Below are 25,515 nucleotides of genomic sequence, written 5' to 3' on the forward strand. Positions count from 1 at the left end.
TATAAAAAAAGAAAATCTTGATAGACCTAGCCACACTGACTTTGTCAATCTGATAAATTATAAATTACATTGTTTCAAACATAATCAACCATTTAGAAACTTGATAAAAATGCAACTTACATCTGATTTTATTTCAACATCATAAATTAGGCTTTCCCATAGACGATGAAACTCAACTGTTAAAGACAAAAACTCTATATTATTTTAAAGAGAAAAAAGGCAAACTACTAAAAGCAGTAGTTGGCAATGGAAACTTTGGATTTTTTTGAAGTAGTGACTATAGCGAGTATAATAATGAGGGACTGGCCATTTTCCTACATTGGCCAGTCAGAAAGCTCTCAATTAGCTAAAAAGAAATATCAAAACTACATGGCTTCAAAGTAAAAATAAAACCAAAAATAGTGATAGTATGTATCTTTATGGTGTATTATCTTCCTTTCAAATATAAAGCTAAGAACATGCATTTCTGAACAAATAACATCCTTTTTAATATGATTATCTTTGCCTACACAAATCATGAGGTATAAGCCAAGGTTCCTCAACCCACCAGGCCGTGGCCCACTACTGGGCTTTGAGCCTTTCACAAAGCTTACACACAGGCATCCTATTCGTGCAAGCAGTGGGTGCATGTGCTCCATTTGCATGAATGGCAAATGCATGTGCCTACCACTCGCATGAATGAAGCTGTGCACATTTTTGTACACCATGCACGCAGAACCATTCCCAACCACCTCCCAGCTAGTTCCCCAGTTGGGGAATTTGTATAAGGCAACTGTTAAAAAACAACTCCACACGTTCCAGGAATTTTAGCATGAACACTCTTCAGTTCATGCTTCATTTTCCCACTAGAATTGAAATCTTTAAAGATGATTATGTCAACTAGAATATATTTTGTTGACTCAAAAATATTTCTAATTTCAGGAAGCTGAATATTTCATTTCAAAATGATGTTTAGTTTGATTCTTGTTTTTTTTAATCCTCATTTAAACAAAATCTTGTCCATTTAAATAACCTAATGGTATCTTTAGGTTCTTTTGAAATACCTGTAGGTAATAACCAATGATTAGCTGCAACAATATGCTCATCTTCAGCATCCAGGTTTTCTGTAGTAGACCCTTCCTCATTGAGATGAAAAATATGGATTAAGAGTTTGCATTTATTCAAGCTGATAGGCTGCAGTGAAGAAAATGAGAACAAATTAGGTGCAATTAAACTTACTCTTACCTAAAAATATTTGTAATTGTCATGGCCCAATAAGAGCCCAGTTTGGAGGAGGAGTTCGAACTGGGACCATCCAACAAGGAGGGCATTTCTCCCTTGGCATTTTTGGAGAGGCCAGCCCCTCCACATAGACGTTGGGGGAGGTGGTCGACCAGATGAGAGAGCTGCCTGCCTTCACAGAGTGGAGGATCAGTTGTTGACAGGCAGTGGTGTTGATAGGCAGCAGATTCCTTCTGGTAAGGAACTGCTGCCTCCTCCACTTAATTCAAGGGCATCGAATTAAGTGTAGGCAAGCTCAGAGAAGACTACAAAGCTATTTGGGAGAAGGTCACTCCATCACTCCTCACAAGGAACACCTGCAATGGAGTGATTTAAGAAAAAGCTGTGGGAAGTTAGTCTTTGCCAGGAACAAATGTTTTGGCTTACACTACCCCAGCTTTGACTCATGCCTTTGGCCTTGATGATTGCTTTTTGCCTAGACGTGAGAACTGCCTTCTGCATTGGACTTTGCCCTTGCCTTGTGAACTGCTGTTTGCCCTTTGATTTGATTTGCCTTTTGCCTTATATTTGCTCTGAGGAATGTCATTTGTCTTGTGCTTGAATTTTACCTTGTGGACTAGTTTGTCTCGTGAATACACTTAGCCAGATGGACTGGACTTGGAACCCTGGACCTTGCCCTCTGAATATGTTCCTACTCTGTGGATTTTCTTTGTAATATATGGGCTGTTATTTGCAGGACTGAGCCTTTGTGGTAGTGTGGGGTGGAGCCTTATAGATTGTTGGAACGCCATTTGTTTGAACATGTATTGAGAGCAATAAAGGACTCTCTGGATAACAAAAAGACCAGGACCATGTTGTTCCACAGAGCAGGCTTTTGGGTCTATCACCTGACACTATTTCTATTTCATAGAAAAAACCTGAAGCATAATCACTTTGTTGGCTCTCATGGGCTAAGCAAAGATAATTGAAGATGATTCCTCAAATAACTGGATCCTTTGCCACATTTTTTTGGTGGGCAAAAATATAAGTCCTCCTCTGCAAACAAGCCCCCCTGGACAACTCGCCCCCCTCCAGCCAGGCAGAGTGCCACTCACCAACCTAGCGGTATCCTGAAGGTACCAAGCTGCGGGAACCGGGGGGGGGGGGAGTGATCACATTGCTTGGCGCCTTTGGGATACCCTAGATTGGTGAGCGGCGCTGTGCTCAGCTGAAGGGGGGGAGGGGTTGCCAGGTGGCTGCTCTTTTGCGAGCGGGTTCCCAAAGAGCCGGGCACAGCCTCAGGGGCGAACGGTTGTGTTGTGCTGTTGCAGCAGCACAGCAGCCATGAAGCCTCCACGCTCACGAGTAGCCACCCAGCAAACCCCCTTTCCAGCCGGGCACAGTGCCATTCACTGACCTAGGAGTATCACCAAGCCACATGAGCGCCTATTCTCCGCTGCCCGGATCTCACGTCTTGGCACCTTCAAAATGCCAGTGAATGGCACTCTGCACAGCTGGAGAGGGGGGGGTTACTTGAGCGGCTGTTCCACTCCTGCTTGCGTGCCTCCCAGCCTCCCGATGCCCTGGCCCAGCTCTTCCTGCAGAGTCAGAGTACCTTCATCGCCATCGCAGCATGGCTTTTTGGGCAGCTTCCAAACCGAGTTTTCCTGCAGTGGCCGCTCTGGGCGTACGCTCTATGGTTGTACGCTCTGGGAGTTTGCCCTGCCGGCAGCCGACTCACAACCATAGAGCATATGCCCAGAGCGGCCACTTCCAGAAGACTCAGTTTGGAAACCGCCGAAAAAGCCATGCTGAGATGGTGGCGGCAGCAGAGGTGCTCTGGTTCTGCGGGGAGAGCTGGGCCAGGGCACCGGGAGGAGCGGGAGTGGAACAGCCACTCGCGTAACCCCCCCTCTCCAGTTGTGCGCCATTCACTGGCATTTCGAAGGTACCAAGCCGCGAGATCTGAGCGGCGGAAAACAGGCGCTCATGTGGCTTGGTGATACACCTAGATCAGTGAATGGTGCTGTACCCAGCTGGAAAAGGGGTTTGCCGGGTGGCTGCTCCTGAGTATGTTGCTTCATGGTTGCTGTGTTGCATTGCTGTGACAGCGCAAGACAGCCTTTCGCCCCTGAGGCTGTGTCCGGCTATTTGGGAGCCCGCTCGCAAGAGAGCAGCCACCCGGCAACCCCAAAACAATAAGCCCTCCCCTGATAATAAGGCCCAAGCCATATTTTGTGTATAAAAAGAAAATCAAACCCTGTCTTATTTTCAGGGAAACACGAGATGTGTGTGTGTGTGTGTGTTCCAGAATAACTCTGGAACATTTCGAGCAATTTCAAACAAACTTGGTACACAGGTGACTTACTCTCTGGAGAAAAATATTGTGGGGGTAAGACACCCCTAACACCCCTTGGAGTGTGTGTTCTGTTAAGATGCAGCCTGCTGTGCCTTTAAATGGCTTCTACTGTACTGCTGTAAAATGGCTTCTACTATACAGCACAGTGGAGTTACCATGGTAACGGCTCCACAGTGCTCCACATGGGGATTCCATCTGATAAGAGGAAAAACCCAACATTAAAAATTAAGTTTGGTCCGGGCATTTTCCCCCTATAAATAAATACCCGGGCAATGCCGGGTTATTGGCTAATAATAAATAAAATATGCAACATTTTGATATCAGCTAATTATGGGGAAGCAAATAAGCAAAAGAAGAAATAATAATTATCATACCTGTCTTTCTTTCAGTATTAGCTCAGTATCGACAACTGCAATTGACTGTACATTATTTGTTAGGAAGCAATCATCAAACTCAATCCATTTGTAATCACCAAAAATAACATCATGCCTATTTAGTAGCTTTAAGACACTTAGTTTGATATCTTCTTTTTTTGCAGTACTGGTTAAAATAAGAGAGAGAAAAAAATAATCAGCTTCACCCATAATCAGTTACAGCCAGGAAATGATAGAATGCCACTTATTTCAACCAGCTGAGATACAAAATATCATCTATCAGGTTATCTGAGAAAGGTATGAAAAGTATACTTCACTGATGACATTCTTCTGATTATAATACTCTCAAACAATTGAAGAAAATGTTCTAACTTGATACCAATACTAAAGTGAACTTCAAAAAATCTAAATTATGATGATTGAACTACAAAATCTTACAGAACAAAGAATCTTGTCAGTACTCATGTACCTATTTACCATGATAAAAAGCAGCAGTACTTTCTCTTCCATCTCCCAACTTTCCAGGATATTTATCATTTTTGTATTTTTCTTTAGCAGGTTGGTAACCAAGATTTTAAAGAATGTTCAGAGAGCCCATAGGCAAACTTCTAAATGAAAATTACCCTGGAAGCTAAGCTTTGTAATTTCCTCTATCGGATTTAAATTTATTTTAGGCCATGGAATAATTAATCCCAGAACAATCTAAAAAATAGTGGTTGTAGTATTTTCATAGGAGAAAAAGCTTTCTATGGTTTCTTTTGAATAATATGTCTGTTGTCCAACATAGAACCCATTCATGAGGTGTAGAGCCAGAAGTTTCATAGAACATAATGTGAAGAAAACTGAGAAAGGCCTGACAAACATTGAAAACAACCCTCAACTCTTATAATCTTTATCCTTGTAGAGCAGCGGTTCTCAACCTGTGGGTCACAACACCTTTTGGGGTCGAATGACCTTTTCACATGGGTTGCTGAGGAGCCTCTGTAGAGAAGTTGGCGAGAAGCTGGCCCGAAAGGAAGGAGCGGCTCAGGTTCCCCATATGGCAGAAGGAGAGGTGTATGTGTGTGTGTGTGTGTGTGTTGGTGGTGGTGGTAAAGTAGGAGCTGGAATGGAGGCAAGGAGGGGGAAAAGAGACAAGCGCAACAGAGACTGCTGGGAAAACAGCTTGTTCCAAGCGATGGAGGTTGACGGGCAGAGCTACAGAAGCCAAGAGGTACCATTTCTGAGGCGTAAAACAAGGCGGGGAAAATAAAATAAAAGTGGGATGCGCATATGCTGAGATTCCCTATTAAGACTGTTACCCATGCTTAGCATGGGTAACAGTCTTACTAGGCTTTGGCCCTTCTTCTGCGGCTCCCTGCTGACCCAATCGCACAATCTGCTCTCCGTCCCGAGAAGGCACGAGCCTCTCACCTGCTTTTGCAATTCCGTGTCCTTCACAGGCAACTCAGTGTCGGGAAGAGCTCCAGCCCCTTTCTTGTGCTCATCTCTTGCGTGCGCGCGCAAGCAAAGTACCCTCCTGGGCTAGGATCAAGGCAGAGAGGACGACTCTCCTCCCACTGTTGTCACTGCGCAATGAGATGAGTAACTGGGTACGTAGCGCAGGGGAGCCACCCTGCGCAGGAGACTCCTCAGCACCAGACGCAGGTCAGCATGAGCCGCGGTCCCCTTCGTGTTGGCTTAGGAAGGAGGGGAATGGGGAACAGCAGCAGCTTGTTGTGTGCAGAGAAGGAAGAGCTTCAGTTCTCCTGCGCCGCACAGGGCTCTCCTTGCACAGAACTCTGGAACTCTTCCCTCTCTGCGTCCAGAGACGGCTGCTCCAGCTCTTTCCTGAGTCAACATGAAGAGGACGGACCTGAGTCTGGCGCTGAGGAGTCTCCTGCGCAGCGCAGCCAGCTACTCACTTCTCAGTGGCGGCAGCAGGAGTCGCTGTCCCCACCGCCGTGATCCCAGCCCAGGAGGGTATTTTGCTTGCACACGCAAGAGATGAAGAAAAGGGGAGAAAGAGAGAGAGATAGGGGGAGAAAGAAATGAAAGAGAGCTGAAGGGAGAGAATGAGAGGGAAAAAAGAGGGAAACAAATCAGGGGGAAAGAATGGAAGAGAAAAGAAAGAAACTAAGTTTCTCAGACCTATGAAGAAAGCAATGGCAAGCTAGATCTCTTGTCAAGAAAACTGCAGTTTGCCAGAAGGCACAAATTGGAAGCAAGTCTGATTTTTTAAAAAGAAAATAACAGAGATGACAAAAAATGCATCTGAAAATAAGATTACTTATAATTTTGGATAACTTATTATATTGTCAAACTCAAAAGAAATCAAAATATATATCCTATTTCTGTTAGTACAATCTTGCCAGCTTCTGTCAATTTAGAGTTCACAATGAAGATTACAGAGAAGCAATTTCCTAGAATTAATAACTTTATTTTGGATTTGCTATCGTATTCAATAAGAAAGAAAAAGAAAGAGGGAAAGGGAAGGAAAGAAAGGAAGAAGAGAAAGGGAGAGGAAAAATAGAGAAAAACAGAAATGAGAGGGAGTGGGAGAGAAGAGACCCTATTCTCACAGAAAACACTGAGCCATGAAACCTTGGTAGGCATGTCTAGGGGGGGAGCATGTGACTGGGTGGGAGTGATGTTGAGTTGGCCATACCCACCCAGGTTTTGTGGCTCCTGATATTACATAGTAGCAATGAAAATAATGTTATGGTTGGGGGTCACCACAACATGAGGAACTGTATTAAAGGGTTGTGGCACTAGGAAAGTTGAGAACCATTGTTGTAGATAATGTTTTCATATGTTTAATGTACCTATTATATCCTGATTTGTCAATTTTACTTCTCTAAATATGTTATAGGTAAAATATATCTTTTAAAACTAATCATTTCTCCATCTACAGCACATTATACATTTGATAAAAATGGTAGGAGACTTTCTGCAATAGAGAACAAAATCTGCAATACAAAACCAACCTGTTTGATTTCTGATGAACTTCCACATGTATTTGCAGGGATTCATAATCATTTTGAAGAGGCAGTTTTAAATCACCTGTTGCTTCATCCATTTAATCCAAACTAATTAGAAAATAGTTATATATCTAAAATGGCCAAGAAATAAGTTATATTATCATTCAAAGCATATCTTTTTAAATTTTATTATTAGAATTCAAAAAGCAACAATTGCCTGGAGCTCACTCAAGAAACTCTGGGCTAGGAAAGACATTTGCCTGAAAACCAAAGTCCGTATATACAAGGCTGCTATCATACCAACGTTATTATACGGTTGTGAAACCTGGCCAATAAAAATTGCTCACCAACACAAACTGGACTTATTTCAAAACCGTTGCTTGCGTAGACTTACGAAAATCAAGTACTCTGAAAGAATATCCAATGCTGAAATCCGCCGAAGATGTGATATCAATGAAAATGTATCTGCCATTATAGAACTTAGACGCTGGCGCTGGCTAGGCCATACATTGAGAATGCCAGAAAACCGAATCCCAAAAATTTCCCTGCTTGCAGAGCCTGGTCCGACCTGGAAACGGCCAAAAGGAGGTGTTCGGCTAACCACTCTGCGTCACTTCAAACGGAAAGCCGAAGATATAGTCATGCGCCCATTCAATCTTAGCCGAAAATCATATAATAGCGACTGGCTGCACCACCTGACAACCCTAGCCCAGGACCGAAAACAGTGGCGCCAAATTTCCATGGAAGTCGCCTATACCCACGATGGGTGAAGAGGCGTCAAGTACAAGTACAAGTTATTAGTCAAGTTCTGTTTTTATTGTGTTTTCATTTCTGATTTGCTTGTCAGACACATTAAAGCAAAAATGGTTCTGACAACAATTTAATGGCACAACCATGTCATTTTCCAGAATTTCCAATCTGGCCATTGGCTGAAAGAGATTTAAGTCTGAATAATGATCTCAAAACAAATTTAAACCGTATATTTGCATTTTAAATGTCCCTGGAACAATAAAAACATTGGCTTGCACCAAACACTGTCTTTTATACCACTTAGAAATAGTGGTATAAAAAGATTCTAGTCATGCAGTTCATATTACTTTTGCATTATGGTGCTATGTCAGGCTTCCATGGGACTGTTACTGTACATATACATACAAGTGGCCCTTGGCTTAAAACCACAGTTGAGACCAAAATTCTGTTTCTGAGATATTTAAGTGGATGTTGCCCCATTTTACCTTTCTTGCCATAATTATGTGAATCCCTGCAATCCCTAAATTAATAACAAGGTTGTTAAGCTTGACTTTGTCAGAAGGTTGCAAAAGATGACCTTGGGACATTGCAACTATCAGAACTGGTCAACTGAATCAGTTGTCAAGTGTCTGAATTTTGATCACATCACAATGGGAATGCTGTAATGGTGGTAAATATGAAAAATGAAAGTCAATTTTCAGTGCTGTTGTAATTTTGAACAGTCACTGAATGAACTGTTGTAATTGAAGGTATTAGTATGAAATTACTCCCTAAATTGGTAATCAACTACCTGTGCTCCCAATTTATTCAGAAGATTTCCCTTCTTTGTCTTCTGCCATTATTAAAACATGGGAAATTATGGAAGAAATTTGGGGGGGGGGGAGCCTAAATCCCCAATTTTTTTCTTTTCCAGAACACATTCAACATAGGGAGCAGTTTCAGCTTCTTTTTGGCAAGCTTACTGGGCAATTTTGAAAATCATTGATAGATGTTCTTGAAAAGAAAGCTAGTTAGTTAATTTACTTATTTTACATTTCTAGATCTCCCATTAGGCAAGATTTGAGGTGTAAAGCAGGAGGTAATGCATTTATTTAATGTATTTAAAGTGGTTGGGCTATTTAATTAGGCAACTGAAGAGCTTAACTTCCCCATTTTAGATCAGTGAGAATGTTAAATAACTGTAAGCATTTCTTGCATTTTAAGACAAAATTGCAAAACGAATACTGGACTTTTTGTATCAATTTAATTTTTCCCGGGCCCTCCCTTTCTACCAAAAAGACTGATTTTACCCGCCCACTTCCGTTTTCCAAGTACAAAATCTTTTCCATGTATTGTAAGCAGCACTATTTTCGCCAATAATCTCTCAGTTCACTTAATGCAAGAACACGAAAGTCACGTCCACAAGGCTTGGAATTACATCGGTCTGTGGGATCCCGCAGCCGTTTTGTTTTTATTTCTTTCCCAGGAATCCTCTCAGAAAAGGCGGATAAAAATCAAGCTTCCTTAGCTTCCCTCTTAAATTCTGATTTTCCAAAGGCCTAAAAAAATTATGGAACAATATTAACTTATACAATCTCATTCAATTCACACGTTTCATAAGAGGCGAGGGTCTTGACCACGTACCCAACAGCCAAGATGCCTTCAATACCTGGAACATACGTTGGTTGATCACTGACGCCTGTACAAATTTCCCGCGCTTCTTTCTTCATTAACCAGGATCCGACTTGAATCAGAAGTGTTTCCGTGTTAGCTATTTACGTCATTTCCTGCCATTTCCGAGTTCCCTGGATTAGAGGGAGGAGTGGCTTCCAGGTGGGCTGAGAATAAGTGAGTCTTAATAGTTAATTATAATTATAGTTATGGGGAAGAAACATAAAAAGCATAAAGCGGAATGGAGATCAACATCTGCCCCAAGTGTCACTGCTTCTGGAACCGGCGCTACTGCTTACGATGGTAGGTTAAATGGGCAATCGTGGAAGAGGCAAGGGAATTAGGGAGGGGAAAGTAAATCCACAATACGAGCTTCTGGAAAAGCGTTAAGCTTTGCACGCCTCAGACTTCGTCCCATTTTCCCCAGGCTGTGATAGAACTTCGTGGTGGGGGTGGGGGTAATTTTTATTTATATTTATATTTTATTTATATTTATAAGAGCCAAGGTGGCGCAGTGGTTAAATGCAGCACTGCAGGCTACTGCTAGATCAGCAGGTCAGCGGTTCAAATCTCACCGGCTCAGGGTTGACTCAGCCTTCCATCCTTCCGAGGTGGGTAAAATGAGGACCCAGATTGTTGGGGGCAATATGCTGACTCTCTGTAAACCGCTTAGAGAGGCCTGAAAGGCCTATGAAGCGGTATATAAGTCTACTGCTATTGCTATTGCTATTTCCCAATAATCTACCATTATTCGGGAGAAATCCATTTCTTTCTGTAAATCTGATCAAATAATATTTTACATATGTGATAGCAGGTGCGATTTGCTGCCTGAGCCTCTAAATAAGGACTATATTAAAATAAAACTGCCAGTTCTACAATTGTATATAAAACTTGAGAGACGTTGCATCTGAACTGAGAAAAGGCTAGTGCTCCTTTGTCACTCTCCTATTTCTGTAATTTATTTGATTGGGGCATCTCTAAATTAAATGACATTGTAACAGGAGACCATCTAATGTGGTTTCAATATTAACCAATCCTGTCACTGTGTGCACCTATCATAGCTCTTATTTGTACAGGCATCTGTTATGTTGTATGAAGATAAAGTCAATGGTGGGATTCAAAATATTTTACTACCGGTTCTGTGGGTGTGGCAGGGGAAGGATATTGTAAGAATACTGTAAAATCTCCATTCCCTCCCCACCCCAAGGGAAGGTTACTGCAAAATCCCCATCAGCTGGGATTCGGGAGACAGAGAATAGATGGGGGTGGGGCCATTCAGAGGTAATATTTACCGGTTCTCCCAACTACTCAAAATTTCCGCTACTGGTCCTCCAGAACTGGTCAGAACCTGCTGAATACCACCTCTGGATAAAATGTATGAAGAGACTCAACTTATGAAGTGAAAAGAATTTCAGCAGAGAGTGATGTGATATAAATTAGAGGGCTTTAGGTTTAAATAAGGGGAAAAAAATATTACGATCCATTTGATCTTCACGTTCATTGTAAACTTTGGACTATTTACAAATATGTTAGTTAATCCTACCTTAAAATTTACTTGTAAAGAAAAAGCAACACAATTCTCCTTTGACTTCTGCATGACAGCTCTTTACAATGAAACACTTGAAGGAAGCTATCCTATCACAACACAATTTTCTCTATTCCAGTCTAAACATATTCAACTGTTTTTCCTCTGAAGCCCTTATCATCTTTGTTGCTCTTTTCTACACATATTCTAGTTTGTGTCTTTCCTAAAAATCAGTGTCCAGAATTAAATGCAACATTCTAGATGCTGTCTGACCAATGTAGCATAGAGAAAAATTATGTCTTCTCCTGAACTTGATAGCATATTTGCATTGTAGGAATGCGTTTACTTTTTTTTCTTTTTTGCAAAGACATTGCAGTGTTAATTTCCCATGTTTGTATTATCTGCAAAGTAGCAATTGTATTTTTCTCATCCAGATTATTTTATGAATATTATAATAGGAATTAAAATATCTATTTCCAATTTGATTTCAAGTTTTATTTTCATTTTTGTCTAGTCCAGTTCCATTTTGAAGAAATCCATCAAAATTGATATGTTTTCTCTTCTTTCATAACTGATTAATATTTTTCTGGGAATCAATATCTGACTGACTTTAATGGACCCTCCCCCATTTGATGGTATAGAGAAGATTTATTCTCATCTAATTCTCTCTGATTACTCAAAAATGATTCATGAAGCTATTTATTGGTTTCTTCAGTATTTTGGGATGCAAAATTCTTCTGGTCCTAGATATTTAAAGTTAAACTAAATAAATATTTTCTGATAATGTTTGATCTCATGGTTCAATCTTGCGCCTAACCATGTTTTTTATAATTATTTCTGAAAACAATAAAAGTAGCATTACAGTCAGAAAAAATATTATTAAAAGATGGGAGGGAGTGGGAGATGGAGCTGGGGAGGTAAGATACTTCTCTTAGTCCACCTATAATGCTCCCCCATTGGGGCCTCAAGCCAAATGCCAGATCCAGATCTTCAGGCCCTTGCAAGAAGATCAGTGGGATGGGAGCAGATGGGATAACAGAATAATAGACTTGGAAGGGACCTTGGATATATTCTAGGCCATCCCTCTTCTCAACAAGAGACCACTTACCATTTCAGACAAATAAAATATTCCAAAGTTCTGGAGTCACAGCAGAAAAGGTTTTGCTGGACCCTGCCAGCCAGCTGACTGGCAACTGATAACCTCAATGATACCATCAGGTCTAACAAAGTGGATCAAAGTGTTCCCAACAGTTCCCAAACTGTTCACCAGGCAGGAATCTTACATGAACTTGGGAATGAATCTGAGCAACTTTGTCGATCAGATGTTGTACAAATTTTTCTGCATGACTGTGAAGATGATCACCTGAGTCCTCCTATCCCAGGAATGACGAGTGTTCCAGAACAGGGATGCCAGGCAAGATTCTGTGAATGCAATAAGGGTGGAGAAATAATGCTGCTTCTCCACTCTTATTACTATGAGGCATTAACATCAACTCTAAGTCGTGACCAGTCAGAAACATCTTTCATTTTACTCCATTGGTGACTTATCTTTTCAGAACCTGCACCTCTGCCAGCAGGGAATCATCATTTGCTCTATTTTTTTTAAAGTCCAGCTTCATTTAGAAATCCATCCACAGTCATGTGAAAAAGAATGACGTACATCCTCTTTGAGCTCTGATTTTACATATCAGGACATAATAAAATTTATTTGGTCCTTAGCAGTTCTTAAATGACGATAAATACAACTTCAGATGAAAATGCATTCTAATTCCCCTTCATCAGATTTTTGATCTAGGCTTCATAATTATTTCCTGGGCTCTCTTGACTTTATTGTGGTCAATTACAAGTCTCTTATCTTCTTCAGTGATCAAGCTAGCATCTACCGTGTTTTTCCCAAAATAAAACCCGGTCTTGTTTTCTTTTGGCCTTCAAAATAAGCACTAGGGCTCATTTTTGGGGAAACACAATTTCAGGCTGATCAGTTCTGCTGGACATTCCTTCCCCTGGCACATACAAAAGAATCAGCAAGCACGCAGGGACCGATGGTATCCGGCAGCAGCTGCAGCCTGTTGGTCCCTTGCTCAACGCACTCTGGGGCTGTGCAGAGCAGAAGGAAGGTGATGCTGACACATAGAAGATAGATGATCCCGATGCACCGTGCGGGCTGCAAGTAACCCAAGAGATGTGAAGATGAGCTCCCATGGTCACTCCAGCCCAGCACCACTCAGCTTTCCCACAACCTGCATGGCACAACCAGATTGCCTACTTCCCTCTGTCTGCTTCCACCTGCTTGTACAGGTACTCAACTCAACTGCTACACAAGCTGCAACTGCTGCCAGACACCATCAGCCTGTGTGTGTTGGCTACCTCCTATGGTGGCCATGCCCACCCACATTCACTAGGGTTTATTTTGGGGGTAGAGCTTGTATTAGGTGCATGTGTAAAAAAAAAACCAGGGTGGAGCTTATTTGGGGGGTAGATTATATTTTGGGGGAAACGGTATAAATGAAATTCCAGATAAGAGTGTTCTATTCCTATTATTTCTATTTCTCACTCAGACTAACTTATCAAGCATAGTCATTCAAATAACAAGACCCAATGCCATGTAGGCATTTATACGTAGGTCATAACCAACAGCTTAAATTGCATTTGAAAGCAGACTGGTAGTGCAGTTCATGGAACAGAGGTGTTACATGAGCATACAGAGGCAACAACATTTCTGCTTGTCTCACTACATTCTGGATCAATTGAAGCTTCTAAGTGCTCTTGAAGAAAAATCTCACCGAACAGATGGCTGTGAGATGACTAGGCTTTAACGACTGTTAAAATAGTCTCTAGGAAAGGATGCCATTGACACAGCAGAAGAAGCTGTATCAAGCTGTATCAAGGCCGCCTTGGCATAGCTGCTGTTACTTCATTAAACAGAAGCTATGAGTCCAAGAAGATTCTCAAATTGCACACTATCTTTGAGTTGAAGACTATAGATTTAAGATCAAAGATCTCCCTGGATTCTAATGAGGCCCAACAACCACAGCCACTTAGTCTTCATAGATGGAGCTGAAGATGCCTTATTTGGCTGGTTAGGGGTTGAAAAATGGTGATTATGATTGAATATCATTGGCATGCTAAACTCCATTGGATCATTTCCCTCAGCAAATAAGTGAACAAATACAATGTTTTGACTCATCTATTTAATTGAGTTCTCTTTATCTAGTTTTAAGATGTGAGGAGAACATTACATTTAAGTCATACGCAAAAATTCAAATGAGATCATATTAGGTTCAAAAATAATATGATTAGACAAACATTTTGGAGGGAAGCCTTGCAAAACATCCTCCAGCATATTCCAAATCTTTTGTTCAGAATGTCTGTTTTTTTGAAGGCTTGAGGCAACTACTCTATGGCCCTTTGAGTAAATGTGGTATGCATGGAAAACCATTGTTTCACATCTAAGAAGACTGAGCTGTTAAAATACAGAAACAAAAGACTCTTTTCCAATGGAACCAAAAGAACAAGAAACCCCATCTAATTTCACAGAAAGGATTCTGCTCCTGTTTCTTGATAATATCATGTCAGCAGAGCTAACAATCAAGGACTATAAATTGAGACATGCTATAATAATACGTTCCTTGTTTGATTCCCATTTACACTAGAAAGTGGCAGAAAAGTTAATTGTAAAAGAAAATGATATATAGATATTGGCAATATTAGTTTACATATATAAATCTGTTTCTGAAAATGTTTAATACAAAAATATTTTATACTTTGGAAAAAGAGATTGAGTTACAATTTAGCCAAAAATATCCAATGGGTTTCTATGGCTAAGAGTAAACTTGAATTCAGGTCTCCCCAGTCTTTGTCCAACATTTTAACTATTACATAGTGTTGTGAGTTTTGGAAGTTTCATTGTGTTCTTCAAAAACTAATAAATTGTTAAGCAACTTGAAACACAGTTTACCAAAAAAAAAAGTATATTTCTGACTGTAGATAGTTGATCCCAATGCACAGCTTCCTTGATATGCAACATTTTTTCAACCATTTGTATTATGGTTTGCAAATATATCACCTGAACTTAATGATGTCTTGCTGCTTGATTAATTAGTGAAATATAGAATATTGCCTCATATCTATATATTATCTTTCCGCAAGGGTTAGTTCAGACAGAAGTATCTACTCTAGATCTTTTGGAGAGAACAGATAGGAAGAATTCCTTCAGATTTGTTGCCATGCAAAAATACATAAATTTTATGTTGTTTTCTTACTGTTATTTGTTTTGATCAGATTATCTGGACAAACCTTTGGAAAAGCCATTGAAACTGGTGCTGAAAGTTGGAGGTAGTGAAGTGACTGAACTTTCAGGATCAGGACATGATTCCAGTTATTATGATGACCGATCAGATCATGAGAGAGAGCGACATAAGGAAAAGAAAAAGAAAAAGAAAAAAAAATCGGAGAAAGAAAAGCATCTTGATGATGAGGAAAGGCGGAAGAGAAAGGTAAACACCAATTTCAAGTAATATATGTTGTGTTGCATTTTTAAAATATATTTAAACACTGTCATAAAATAATACAACTGGAAGGATCCATTTTGTTCTAAAGGGATATAAACTGTATGTCAGACCTGCTCCAGTCGGGTCCCTTAGGAAACAAAGATTCTTGACTTCATTAGGTTGAAGCAAAAGATTCTTTTACTAAGGAAGTTGGTTGCAGTAAAGTCAGGCTTTCTTAAGGTTTTCCCACACAAAAAGATATTTAAAAGGTTGCCTTTCCCCCTTCTTGCTGTTACCAGTCTGTGCTTCACCAATCAGAGCACAATCATATTGCCCATTTGTGTACCAGACTTGGGTGGCAGGACCTGACATTCTTCTCTCCCTCCCCCCCTGGACAGGGACTTAAATACTGCAAAGGAAGAGAAGAGGGAAAGGAGAGGCACAGAATGTTTCATCATTAATAATTGGTTCAATGTTTGTCTGAGTAACACTCATTGAACTTTCTAAGCAATCTGGAGGCTTTAATATGTTTTGAATCAACCCATTTAGTCTCTGATGAAGGAAAATCTTTCTATGCCACCAGAATTTCTCTGACTTCAAACTGTTGTTTTCCCTCAATCATAGTAAATTGAGAGGTAGTTGCACCTTTGGATACAGGGAAGAGGTAATTTGATTTTAATAAACTGCAATGAAATAAAGAGTATATGCATTTGAGCATTTTTGGTAGTTCAAGTTGTATAGTGCTGGGTTAATAATTCTTTTTATGGACAAATGTCCAACATATTTTGGACACAATTTTTTGGATGGTTGTCTAGACTGGAGAATTTAGTAGTCAAATAAACTTATCTGCCAATTTAAAGTCCTAAGTATTTGTGTGCTTTTTATTGGCTTGCCTTTTGTATGCTTCTTTGGCTTTCTCCAAAGCTTTTCTTTACACTGGCCAGGTGGCTTGTAATTGGGTCACCCATTCCTGGAACAATGAAATTGATTGGGTGGCCTGAGGCAATTCAGCTATAGATACAAAGTCTTGTCTCATGGCAATTTTAAATGGAGTAAACGCAGTACTACTGTGTACTGAGTTATTATAAGTTATTGTAAAAGATAGCTACAAAAGGAGAAAGTCTGTCCATTTGTCCTGCTGTAATTTCCATATGGGGTAATTACCATACGGTAAATGTCTTTCAAAAATCTTGGGACAATGGGGAATTACCTGAGGATTGGAAAAGAGCTGATGTGGTTCCCATCACCAAAAAAGGAAGAAAAAATAGATCCAGGAAACTAAAGACCAATTAGTCTAATATCAATACCTGGGAAGATACTGGAAAAGATAATAAAAAACAGATCTATGGACATCTAGAAACAAATAAAGTTATAATTAGTAGCCAGTGTGGGTTTGTTAAAAACAGATCATGCCAAACCAATGTTGTTTAATTCTCTGATAAAGTGACTAAATTAGTAGACCAGCAAAATGCTGTGGACATAGTATATTTAGACTTCAGCAAGGCATTTGACAATCTAGACCATAACCTGCTTCTTTATAAACTAGAAAAATGTGGGATAGACAGCTTCACCTCCAGATAGATTTGTAACTGGCTGACAATTCACACTCAAAGAGTAGTCCTTAACGGTACAGCATCTACATGGAAGGAAATAAGCAGTGGGGTACCACATGATTCTATCTTAAGCCCAATACTCTTCAATATTTTTATAAATGATTTAAATGAGGGAATGGAAGAGGAACTTATCAAATTTACAGATGACATTAAACTGGCAGTAATAGTCAACACTCGGGATCCAAAAAGCTCGGGATCCAAAAAGATTTTGACAGACTTGAACAATGAGCCCTATCCAACAACATGACATTTAATGTGGAGAAAAGCTAAATTTTACACCTGGGCAGGAAAAAACAAAGGTACAAGTACAGATTAGGCGAATCTTGGTTCAAAAACAGTAACTGTAAGAGGGACCTTGGAGTCCTACTGGATAATTACTTAAACATGGACCAGCAGTGTGCAGCAGCCGCCAAAAAAGCTAATACAATCCTTGGTTGTATAAACAGAGGTAGAGAATCAAAATCGTGTGAAATATTAGTACCTCTCTATAAAGCCTTAGCAAGGCCACACCTGGAATACTGCATCTAATTTTGGTTACCACATTACAAAACAAATGTTGAGTCTTTGGGAAAAAGTGCAAAGAAGAGCTAAGATGATTAAAGGCTTGGAGACTAAAACATGAAGAACAGTTATAAGATTTGAGTTTGGCTAGTCTGTAGAAAAGAGGGACTGGAAGAACATGTTAGCAATATTCCAGTATTTGAGAGGCTGCCACAAAGAGGAAGAGATCAATTTATTTTTCAAAGCACCAGAGGGCAGGTCAAGGAACAATGGATGGAAAGTAATCAAGGAGAGAAACAACCTGGAAAGAAAAAACTTTCTAACAGTGAGAACAATTAACCAATGGAACAGCTTGTCGTCAGAAGTTGTGGGTGCTGCATCACTGAGATTTTTTAAGAAGCGATTAGACAGTAACTTGTCTGAAATGGTATAGGGCAGCAATGGCGAACCTTTTTAGGCTCCTGTGCCATAAGGGGGGAGCGCAGGGGGGTCATGCCAGGCGTGCTGCACCCATAATGCAACACGCGACCCCCTCCCAGGGAGCATGCGCGCATGAGAGACGTTCCTCCCAATTTTTGCATGCTTTTTTCGCCTTTCCCAGGCTTAAGAGGCTTTATAGGAGCCTGGGGAGGGCAAAAGCAGCCCCCCGCCCCCCCCCCCCAGGCCCTCCAGGGGCTTCAGAGACCTTCAGGAGACCTCACTGAAGTTTCCAGAGGGCTTAAATCGACCTAATAAGCAATCCGGAAGTCCGTTCCTGAACTTCCAGTTTACCCATAGGGCCGTGGGTTTTTTTGCACTTCGGCGGCTTCAGGGAAACTTCTGAAGCCTTCGGAGGGCGTCCATGGGAGAGGAAGAGGCTCTTTTCGTCCTTCCCAGGCTCCTATAAAGCCTCTGGAGCCTGGGGAGGGTGAAAAATGGCTTTAAAAAAGGCTGAATTCAGCTGGCCAGCGCGTGCATGCACGCTGGCCAGCTGACAGAGCAACGCGATAGGTTCGCCATCCCGGGTATAGGGTCTCCTGCTTGAGCAGGGCGCTGGACTATAAGACCCCTTCCAACTCTCTTTGATTGATTGATAATTAATATAGCATCTGAGGTACTATTCCAAGACCCCATTGATATGTTCACAGTCACCATTAGTAGCTGGATGATTCATGGAAGTGAGCTCCTGATAATGTCTCAAAAGTTTTAGTAACTCTTGCCAAAATTGCAAATCGGACTTCGTGATCTGAGATGATCCACTTTGGAGTGCCATGTAATCGGTAAACATGCTGCAAGAATAGTTTAGCCAAAGTGGAAGCAGAGGGGATTTTTTTGGCAGGGAACAAATGTACCTACCATATTTTTTGGAGTATAAGACACACCTTTTTTCCTCAAAAAAGAGGCTGAAAATCTGGGTGCGTCTTATACACCGAATACAGCCCCGCCCCCTTCACCAAAATGTCTGTGCATACCCTTATGGAGGCTTTCAGAGAGTTCCAGTGGGTTGCAGAGGACAGAAATGAGCAAAGAATGGGCCGTTTCCCCGCCCCCAGCAGCACTCTATAAGCCTCAATAAGGCTATGCATGCAATTTCTTTTGATAAAAACGGGCCTGTTTTCACGAAAAACAGGCTGTTTTTTGCTCGTCATCCCCCCCCCCCGGAGCACTCTGCAAGCCCCCCCCCCAGGCTATTTATGCCTTTTTTGGGACGAAAAACGAGCCCATTTTTGTGAAAAACGGGCCATTTTTGGGAGGTTTGCAGAGTGAAAAAACTTTCCCCCCTCTTTTGGAAAGCTCTTTAACTGATTGATGAGAATTACATTGATCAAGTGTTGTGCCAGCAAAAACATCTACCTATCTACTGTATTTCTCTCACTCTCTATTTCTCTCTATCCCTCTATCTTCCTACCTACCTACACACTCCCTACCTACCTACTGCATTTCTCTCTATCTCTCTCTACTTCTCTCTCTATCCCTTTATCTACCTAACTACCTACCTTACTACTCTCTCTCTCACTACCTATCTACTGTATTTCTCTCTCTCTATTTCTCTCTCTCTATGCCTCTACCTACCTATCTACCTACCCTCTCTTTCTCTCCCTACCTGCTTACTGTATTTCTCTCTATCTCTTTCTATTTCTCCCTCTCTATCCCTCTATCTATCTACCTACCTACCTACCTTTTAAAAATTTGGCTCTTCAAAACCTTGGTGCGTCTTATACTCTGGTGCATCTTATATCCGAAAAATACGGTATTTGGAGAATATGTTGGTTGTCACCCAAATTGCTGTGTCCCATTAACTTTTGGGCTATTCTACTATAAAGTTCATTGATATCTCTCTCCATGAAGCTTCTATGGATTGAAGGGTCCCTTCAATCTGTAGAGAAGAAGAGTGTCTTCTGTTGTCTCTGTTTGGTAGAAGCACAGGTAAGACAGCTGGCTACATAGCCTTCTATGTCCTTTTTGAAGGATGGACACCAAAATTGCCACTTGACTAGGTTCAGGGTTTTTACGAACCCAAAATGTTCCGCCACTTTTGAATCATGGCTCTGTTTTTAGGAAAAATAAATGATGGCTTTCTAGGATGTACAGTTTGGCCGCCACCCAAGCTAGATCATCCTGCGGTGTACATTCATTCTTATGCACCTCTTAGCATTTGTCTTCTCCTGAAGCTGCTCTTAGGATGTTCTTTAAATCATCAGTTAGTTGGGCTTTTACTTTTGCCTGTGCTTGGATGGTGATTATTTGCCTGGAGGGGATGATTGTCTTAATTACCTCTGGCTTAGAACTATTGTATTGTGGCAGTCTGGCTAGAGCATGGGTCCTCAAACTATGGCCTGCAGGCTGCATGCAGCCTGCCAAAGTCATTAATCTGGCCCGCACAGGACCACGAGACTGTCCTGCCCACATCACCCTGCCCACCCTTCGACCAAGCACAGGACTTACCTTTGTGTGCCCTGTTGGCTGGAACTGAAAGGTAAGGCCAACAATTAGGTGGGGGAGTGAAAAATGGGGTGCAGAGATGCCCCAGGAGGCCAGAAAATTGGCAAAACTGGCCCATCTTTCATCTCCCCCTCCTCCAGAAGATAGATAAAGAGAGATTGATAGAGAGATATCGATAGAGAGATAGACAGAGAGAGAGAGAGAGAGACAGAAAGAGAAGGAGAGACAGATAGATATTTCTCAAGCTCCTTGGGGCTGAGAAGAATTGCTGCAAAACGGAGTTTCCTGAAGTGGACCACTAGACTCCCAAACAACGAAAAAACGATTTAGTAAAAAGAAAAGGCAACCAAAAAAGCACATGCAAACAAAAGCAAATACTTGCTCCCCCAGGAGCAATACAAATTAAAGTTTGGTTTGTATGCATTGTTCAATGGACTGTTAAATTGGCCATGCCCACCTAGTTACATTACCTAGCCATGCCTACCCAGTCACATGACTACCTAGCCACACCCACCCAGCAAGTATGGCTTCCCAACAGTCTGAGGGACCCTGAATTGGCCCCGTGTTTAAAAAGTTTGAGGACCCCTGGGCTAGAGTATCTTTCCTCCTGTGAGATATCATAATGTGAAGTGAAATCAGTTAAAGTACTGAGCCCACCAGGCCTGTTTCAGCAATAAACTCCAGCCGGGTTCTCAAGGCTTCTAAGTTCTTATGGTCAGTCCAAACTTCAAATAGGGTTTTCCCCATTTCTAGGAAATGCCTCCAAGTTAGGAGCACCCAGCATGGATTGGGTTTTCCTTCCGCTTTTGTCTTCAGCAGGCAAATCCCAGGAAACTCTGCAGCTGCTTTCTAGTATCAGGAGGAGCCCGCTTCAGCACTGCCCGTACTTTCTCTGGGTAAATTTCTATGCCCTCATGCAATATTCAATATTCCAGATAGTCAACCTTATTCCGGTGAACTTCACACTTGGAAAGTTTGACTTAAAAGCTGGGCAGCTTGTTTCTGGGCCATCCAAAAGACAGGACCCTGAATTGGAAACAGCCTAAGTGGCAATTTAAAGCTATCTTCCACTCATCCCCTTCCTTGATTCTCACTTGATAGTATGCCTCCTGCAAATCCAATTTGGTGAAAATGTTCCCTTTTGCCAAATGAGCCAACATGTCCTTCACTCCACTCCTTTTAGGGCTATTTCATGAGCTCTCTAAGGCAGCTTTACCTGCTTTTTGGTAGCTCCTAGGGTTGTCTTTTGGGTTGGGTGTGTGGCTCAGAAGAGAGCAGTTCTGTGGCCTTCTTTTCCACACCTAAAGTAGCCAGTGGACTGCCGGTGTGGACTCTGCTTGTGTGGCTGTGGTTTTGGCACCTCTTTTTTCTTGGGCAGGGATCTCTGCCACCAATGGCTTGGCCAATATTTGGATTGCGATAGAGATTGGTAAATCTCTACCTCTTCTGCCAATGATGGAGGGTGCAGGGGTATTGTAGACTCAGCCGGTCTTGGAAGCAGCCAATCAAAATGTCTTTTGGCTAATCAGTTAACCAGTAGTTCAGGCCATGGAACTCTTGGGTGTACTTGCCCACTCCTCTCTATCTCTGGCTGATGGTTTTAATGCAATCTCTGGCATTTTCACATTTTCTATAGGTGGTCATGAAGCAGTTGAAGTTTCTCAGCTCTGGGATCTTGTCATTGTGGAGAGTGATCATCAGCTCAGCTGTGGGTCCCTCCAATGCCATGGTGATACACTCCCCTTGGCCAGTTATTTCCAGACCATACTCCTGCATGTAGGTCCAGATGTGCACCAGGAAAAACCACATTTGCTTGGGGTCTCCATTGAATTTTATGCTAATGGTGGGTGTCTTGTGATCCCTCTGTCACTCAGGAGTTGGTCCCGGGGCAGGTTGGACTACGGAGCCCAGTGTCTAAATTAACGTCTCTTCAGTCCACCACACAGCCTTGAACAATGAGAAGACTTATCCAGCTGCTCCAACAATATATAAGATTCTATTGTATCTACAGCCAAGACAACTGGCCATCATTATTGCCATTGGCAGAATGTTCTTATAAAATCTCTCTCTAACACATCGATTTCAATGATACCCTTTCAAGCTCATCTGGAATATACCCAAGAATATTAGCAATAGCACTGAGACTTATATACCACTTCATTGTGTTTTATAGCACTTTCTAAGCAATTTACAGCATCAGCATATTGCCCTGAACAATTTCGGTCCTCATTTTATTAACCTTGGAAGGTTGGAAAGCTGAGTCAACCTTAAGCCAGTTAGATAGAACTTCTGGCGGTGAGCAGAGTCAACTTGCCATACTATATTCTAACCACTGCCCCACCATGGCTTCTCTTACCCCCATAGAAGATTTCCACTTTTGGCCTTCAACTCCCAGGCATGGGAGGGGAGGGACTTTCTAATGCTATTTCTGTGTCCAGCAACTGCCACCTGACTCACTGTCTATTTCAGAAACAGATAAGATTTCCTTTGAGGTAATTTCACTGCTGCCTTATCAAGTTTCCATGGGAACTCAGACTATTGAGAGAGTATGCAGGAGGGAGAGAGCATCTTTGAAGAGCCCATGAAGGAGGAAGAAAGCCAAGTTGGGGAGTGGTGTAAGAGGAGCAGACTGAACCTGAGGGTGAGGTCAAACAGGTCATCAGTTGATAGTCACTATACTCCACAAGTCCATACACCCCCTTGAACTGTGGATTCTTATCTATTGACTATTTGGTTAGACTGTTAGTGGATCATATTCTGTATAGGCTGCATAAACTCTTAGGGAGGGTAATGGCTCGTGGTTAAAGACACAGGGCTTGTCAGCTGGAAACTCAACAGCCCAGGTTCAAGAGTGCCATATGACAGGATGAGCTCCCCTTTTTTGCCCCAGCTCCTGCCCACCTGGCAGTTCGAAAGATGCAAATACAAGTAGATAAATAGGTGCCATTTTGATGAGAAGGTAATATAGTGTTCAATGTGCTCAGTATATAGTCATGCTGACCACATGACCAAAGAAATATCTTTGGACAATGCTGGCTCCCTCAGCTAGGAAATGGAGCACCACCTCCTACAGTCAAATACAACTGGACATGGGAAACCTTTGCCTTAATAACCTTTTTGTGCTTTAAACTAAACTATTAATGATTACTTGTGCCTGACAAAAGTGATTCTTATTATAATTCAAATAAAGTAAAGAATTTGTGCATATGCAAGTCTATTGAAAAACAACCTGCACTAGTCATGTGCTCCATTTCCAAAGTATACTCCTCCAAGAGTAACTGTGTGGGAACTTTATACACATGAGTACAAACACACTGCAGCACCCTGGAATACCAGAAGAAAGAAATATACAACTATACAACATTTTGTAATAAAATGGATACTCACACAACTGTATCAAAAAGTCTCTGACTAATCAACCGGTTAAAGCATAACCAATACAAGCTATGAAAAGGATAACATAGATAACTGTTCTGACCCCCCCTTCTCTGTCCAGGAACGAAAGCCAAAAGCAAACGTAAATCAGAATACTTCTAATCAGTTCAGACTCTTGTTGGCTGCAAGCCCAAAATAAACAAAGAGATAAGTTCTCTGGCAGCAATTAAACAAGCTTCTCACAGCAAACCACTTATCCAAGTTGGTTTCTCTGAATCATGAACGTGAACGTTGACTCCTGCAACCCGGGCGTGGTACAAACAGTTCCCTTTATATTCAGGAGAGGATCCCAATGAGCAACAGCTGCTCGCAGTCATGTCCTGTAAGTACTCAGTTATTCCTTCCGTCGAGTAACCCTTCGATGGGGTGCATCCTGCAACAAGTGTTCCCTGAACACTCCCTCTAATCCAAGGCTCCGCCGCCACCTGGTGGCCAACCAGTCTCTCCTCGCCCTGCTCAGAGTCAACACCCTGTCCAGGGTCCTCCACCTCCTCCAAGACCGACTCATAAGCCCCCTCGCTGTCAGAGTCTGGCGACAACTCTAACAGCTCCCGCCGGGCCACAACACTATCCCCCACCGCAGGGCCCTTCCCCTAGGTCTGATGCTCAGGATGCGGCCGGGAAGGGTTGATGACGGCTTCCACGGGACACGGTCCAAGACACCGGTGGCCGAACTGTTTAGCCGACCGGTGGAACGAATGATGCTGTGGGGACCACCACACACAATTTCCTACAGCCACCTCCGGAGACCCATCTGTTGCCCTTCGGTGATCCTTCCTCACTCAGCCCAGATAGCAGCACCCCACCTGATGGACCGCCGGGATCCCAGAGACGAAGTCCTGTGCTGCGGGGACTGGGGTCGGCAAGGGCTGCAATAATCTTGGAGACGCCCCCCTCGCAGACCTGGCTCTTTGACACTGGACACACGACACCACGCACTTCTGCACGTCGTTTCATAAGTGGGGCCACCAAAATGTACGGGAAACCAGGCGCAATGTCTGGAAAAAACTACAATGGCCTACTTCTGGAGTGTCATGACACTGAGAGAGAACCAAAGTTCTCCGGTTTCCTAGACAGGGCATCCGCCCTTTGAGTCAACACACCATGGATGCACATCCCCTTGGGCGAGCTGGGTACCTGGGCCGCACAGACCTGCTGGATTCCTGACTCGTTGGTTCATCGCTGAGGGAAGCCCGCAGGCCGCACAACCCTCCTACTCTTCTTGGGGCAACTCCCAGCCAGGTGTCCATCATCCCCACAGTAAAAACACAACCCCTCAGCACGTCATCTGTCCATCTCCGTGCTTGACACTCGGGTTCTGACGGCACCCAACTGCATGGGCTCCTCCCATTCAACTGCAGTCCCTTGAGGAACCGGCACGCTAGTGGTCTCCTGGGATGCCGGTGAGGCCTCCGCCTCTACAGCTGGGCATCTCTCCAGAGGCACAAGTGGACCAAGGTATCGAACATCAGTGGCCTGTCCACCCTCGCCAGTTCATCCTATAAGGCATCGGACAGCCCATCCTGAAAACTGTCCATTAGAGCTGGTTCATTCCAAGCTGAATCCTGACTACACAGCCGGAATTTGCTCACATAATCCTGTAATGAACCACGACTCTGCTGCAGTGACTTAAGACGTCTGGTTGTTGTTTCCCCCTTAATAGGAACCTCAAACATCAGCCTGAGTTGAATACAAAAGCCCTGGAAGTTATCCAGCAAAGGGCTAGGCTGAGTTAA

The 25,515-nt window shown here is 42.3% G+C and overlaps 2 protein-coding genes across 10 annotated transcripts in view; one reads left to right on the plus strand and one right to left on the minus strand.

Annotated features, from left to right (window-relative positions):
• The window catches only part of TRIP13 (thyroid hormone receptor interactor 13), a 29,564-nt gene extending 20,192 nt beyond the window's left edge, over nucleotides 1-9,372 (minus strand). The window contains exons 1-6 of one of the 2 annotated variants that reach the window (XM_032234732.1): nucleotides 9,292-9,372; nucleotides 9,061-9,181; nucleotides 6,900-7,024; nucleotides 3,934-4,099; nucleotides 1,044-1,173; nucleotides 121-176 (exon numbers count right to left, since the gene is read on the minus strand). In XM_032234732.1, coding sequence (XP_032090623.1) covers nucleotides 121-176; nucleotides 1,044-1,173; nucleotides 3,934-4,099; nucleotides 6,900-6,991 — 444 coding nt within the window. In that variant the 5' untranslated portion in view covers nucleotides 6,992-7,024; nucleotides 9,061-9,181; nucleotides 9,292-9,372. Of the gene's footprint in view, nucleotides 1-120; nucleotides 177-1,043; nucleotides 1,174-3,933; nucleotides 4,100-6,899; nucleotides 7,025-9,060; nucleotides 9,182-9,266 lie in introns of both variants that reach the window. The other variant, XM_032234731.1, reaches the window with a different exon arrangement.
• A 50-nt stretch (nucleotides 9,373-9,422) lies between these two features.
• The window catches only part of BRD9 (bromodomain containing 9), a 60,970-nt gene continuing 44,877 nt past the window's right edge, over nucleotides 9,423-25,515 (plus strand). For all 8 annotated transcript variants that reach the window (XM_032237345.1, XM_032237350.1, XM_032237347.1 and 5 more), the window contains exons 1-2: nucleotides 9,423-9,596; nucleotides 15,100-15,314. In XM_032237345.1, the coding sequence (XP_032093236.1) occupies nucleotides 9,503-9,596; nucleotides 15,100-15,314 (309 nt within the window). In that variant the 5' untranslated portion in view covers nucleotides 9,423-9,502. The remainder of the gene's footprint in view (nucleotides 9,597-15,099; nucleotides 15,315-25,515) is intronic.

Source organism: Thamnophis elegans, chromosome Z (genome assembly GCF_009769535.1).
Source record: "Thamnophis elegans isolate rThaEle1 chromosome Z, rThaEle1.pri, whole genome shotgun sequence".
In the NCBI taxonomy this organism is placed as follows: Eukaryota; Metazoa; Chordata; class Lepidosauria; order Squamata; family Colubridae; genus Thamnophis; species Thamnophis elegans.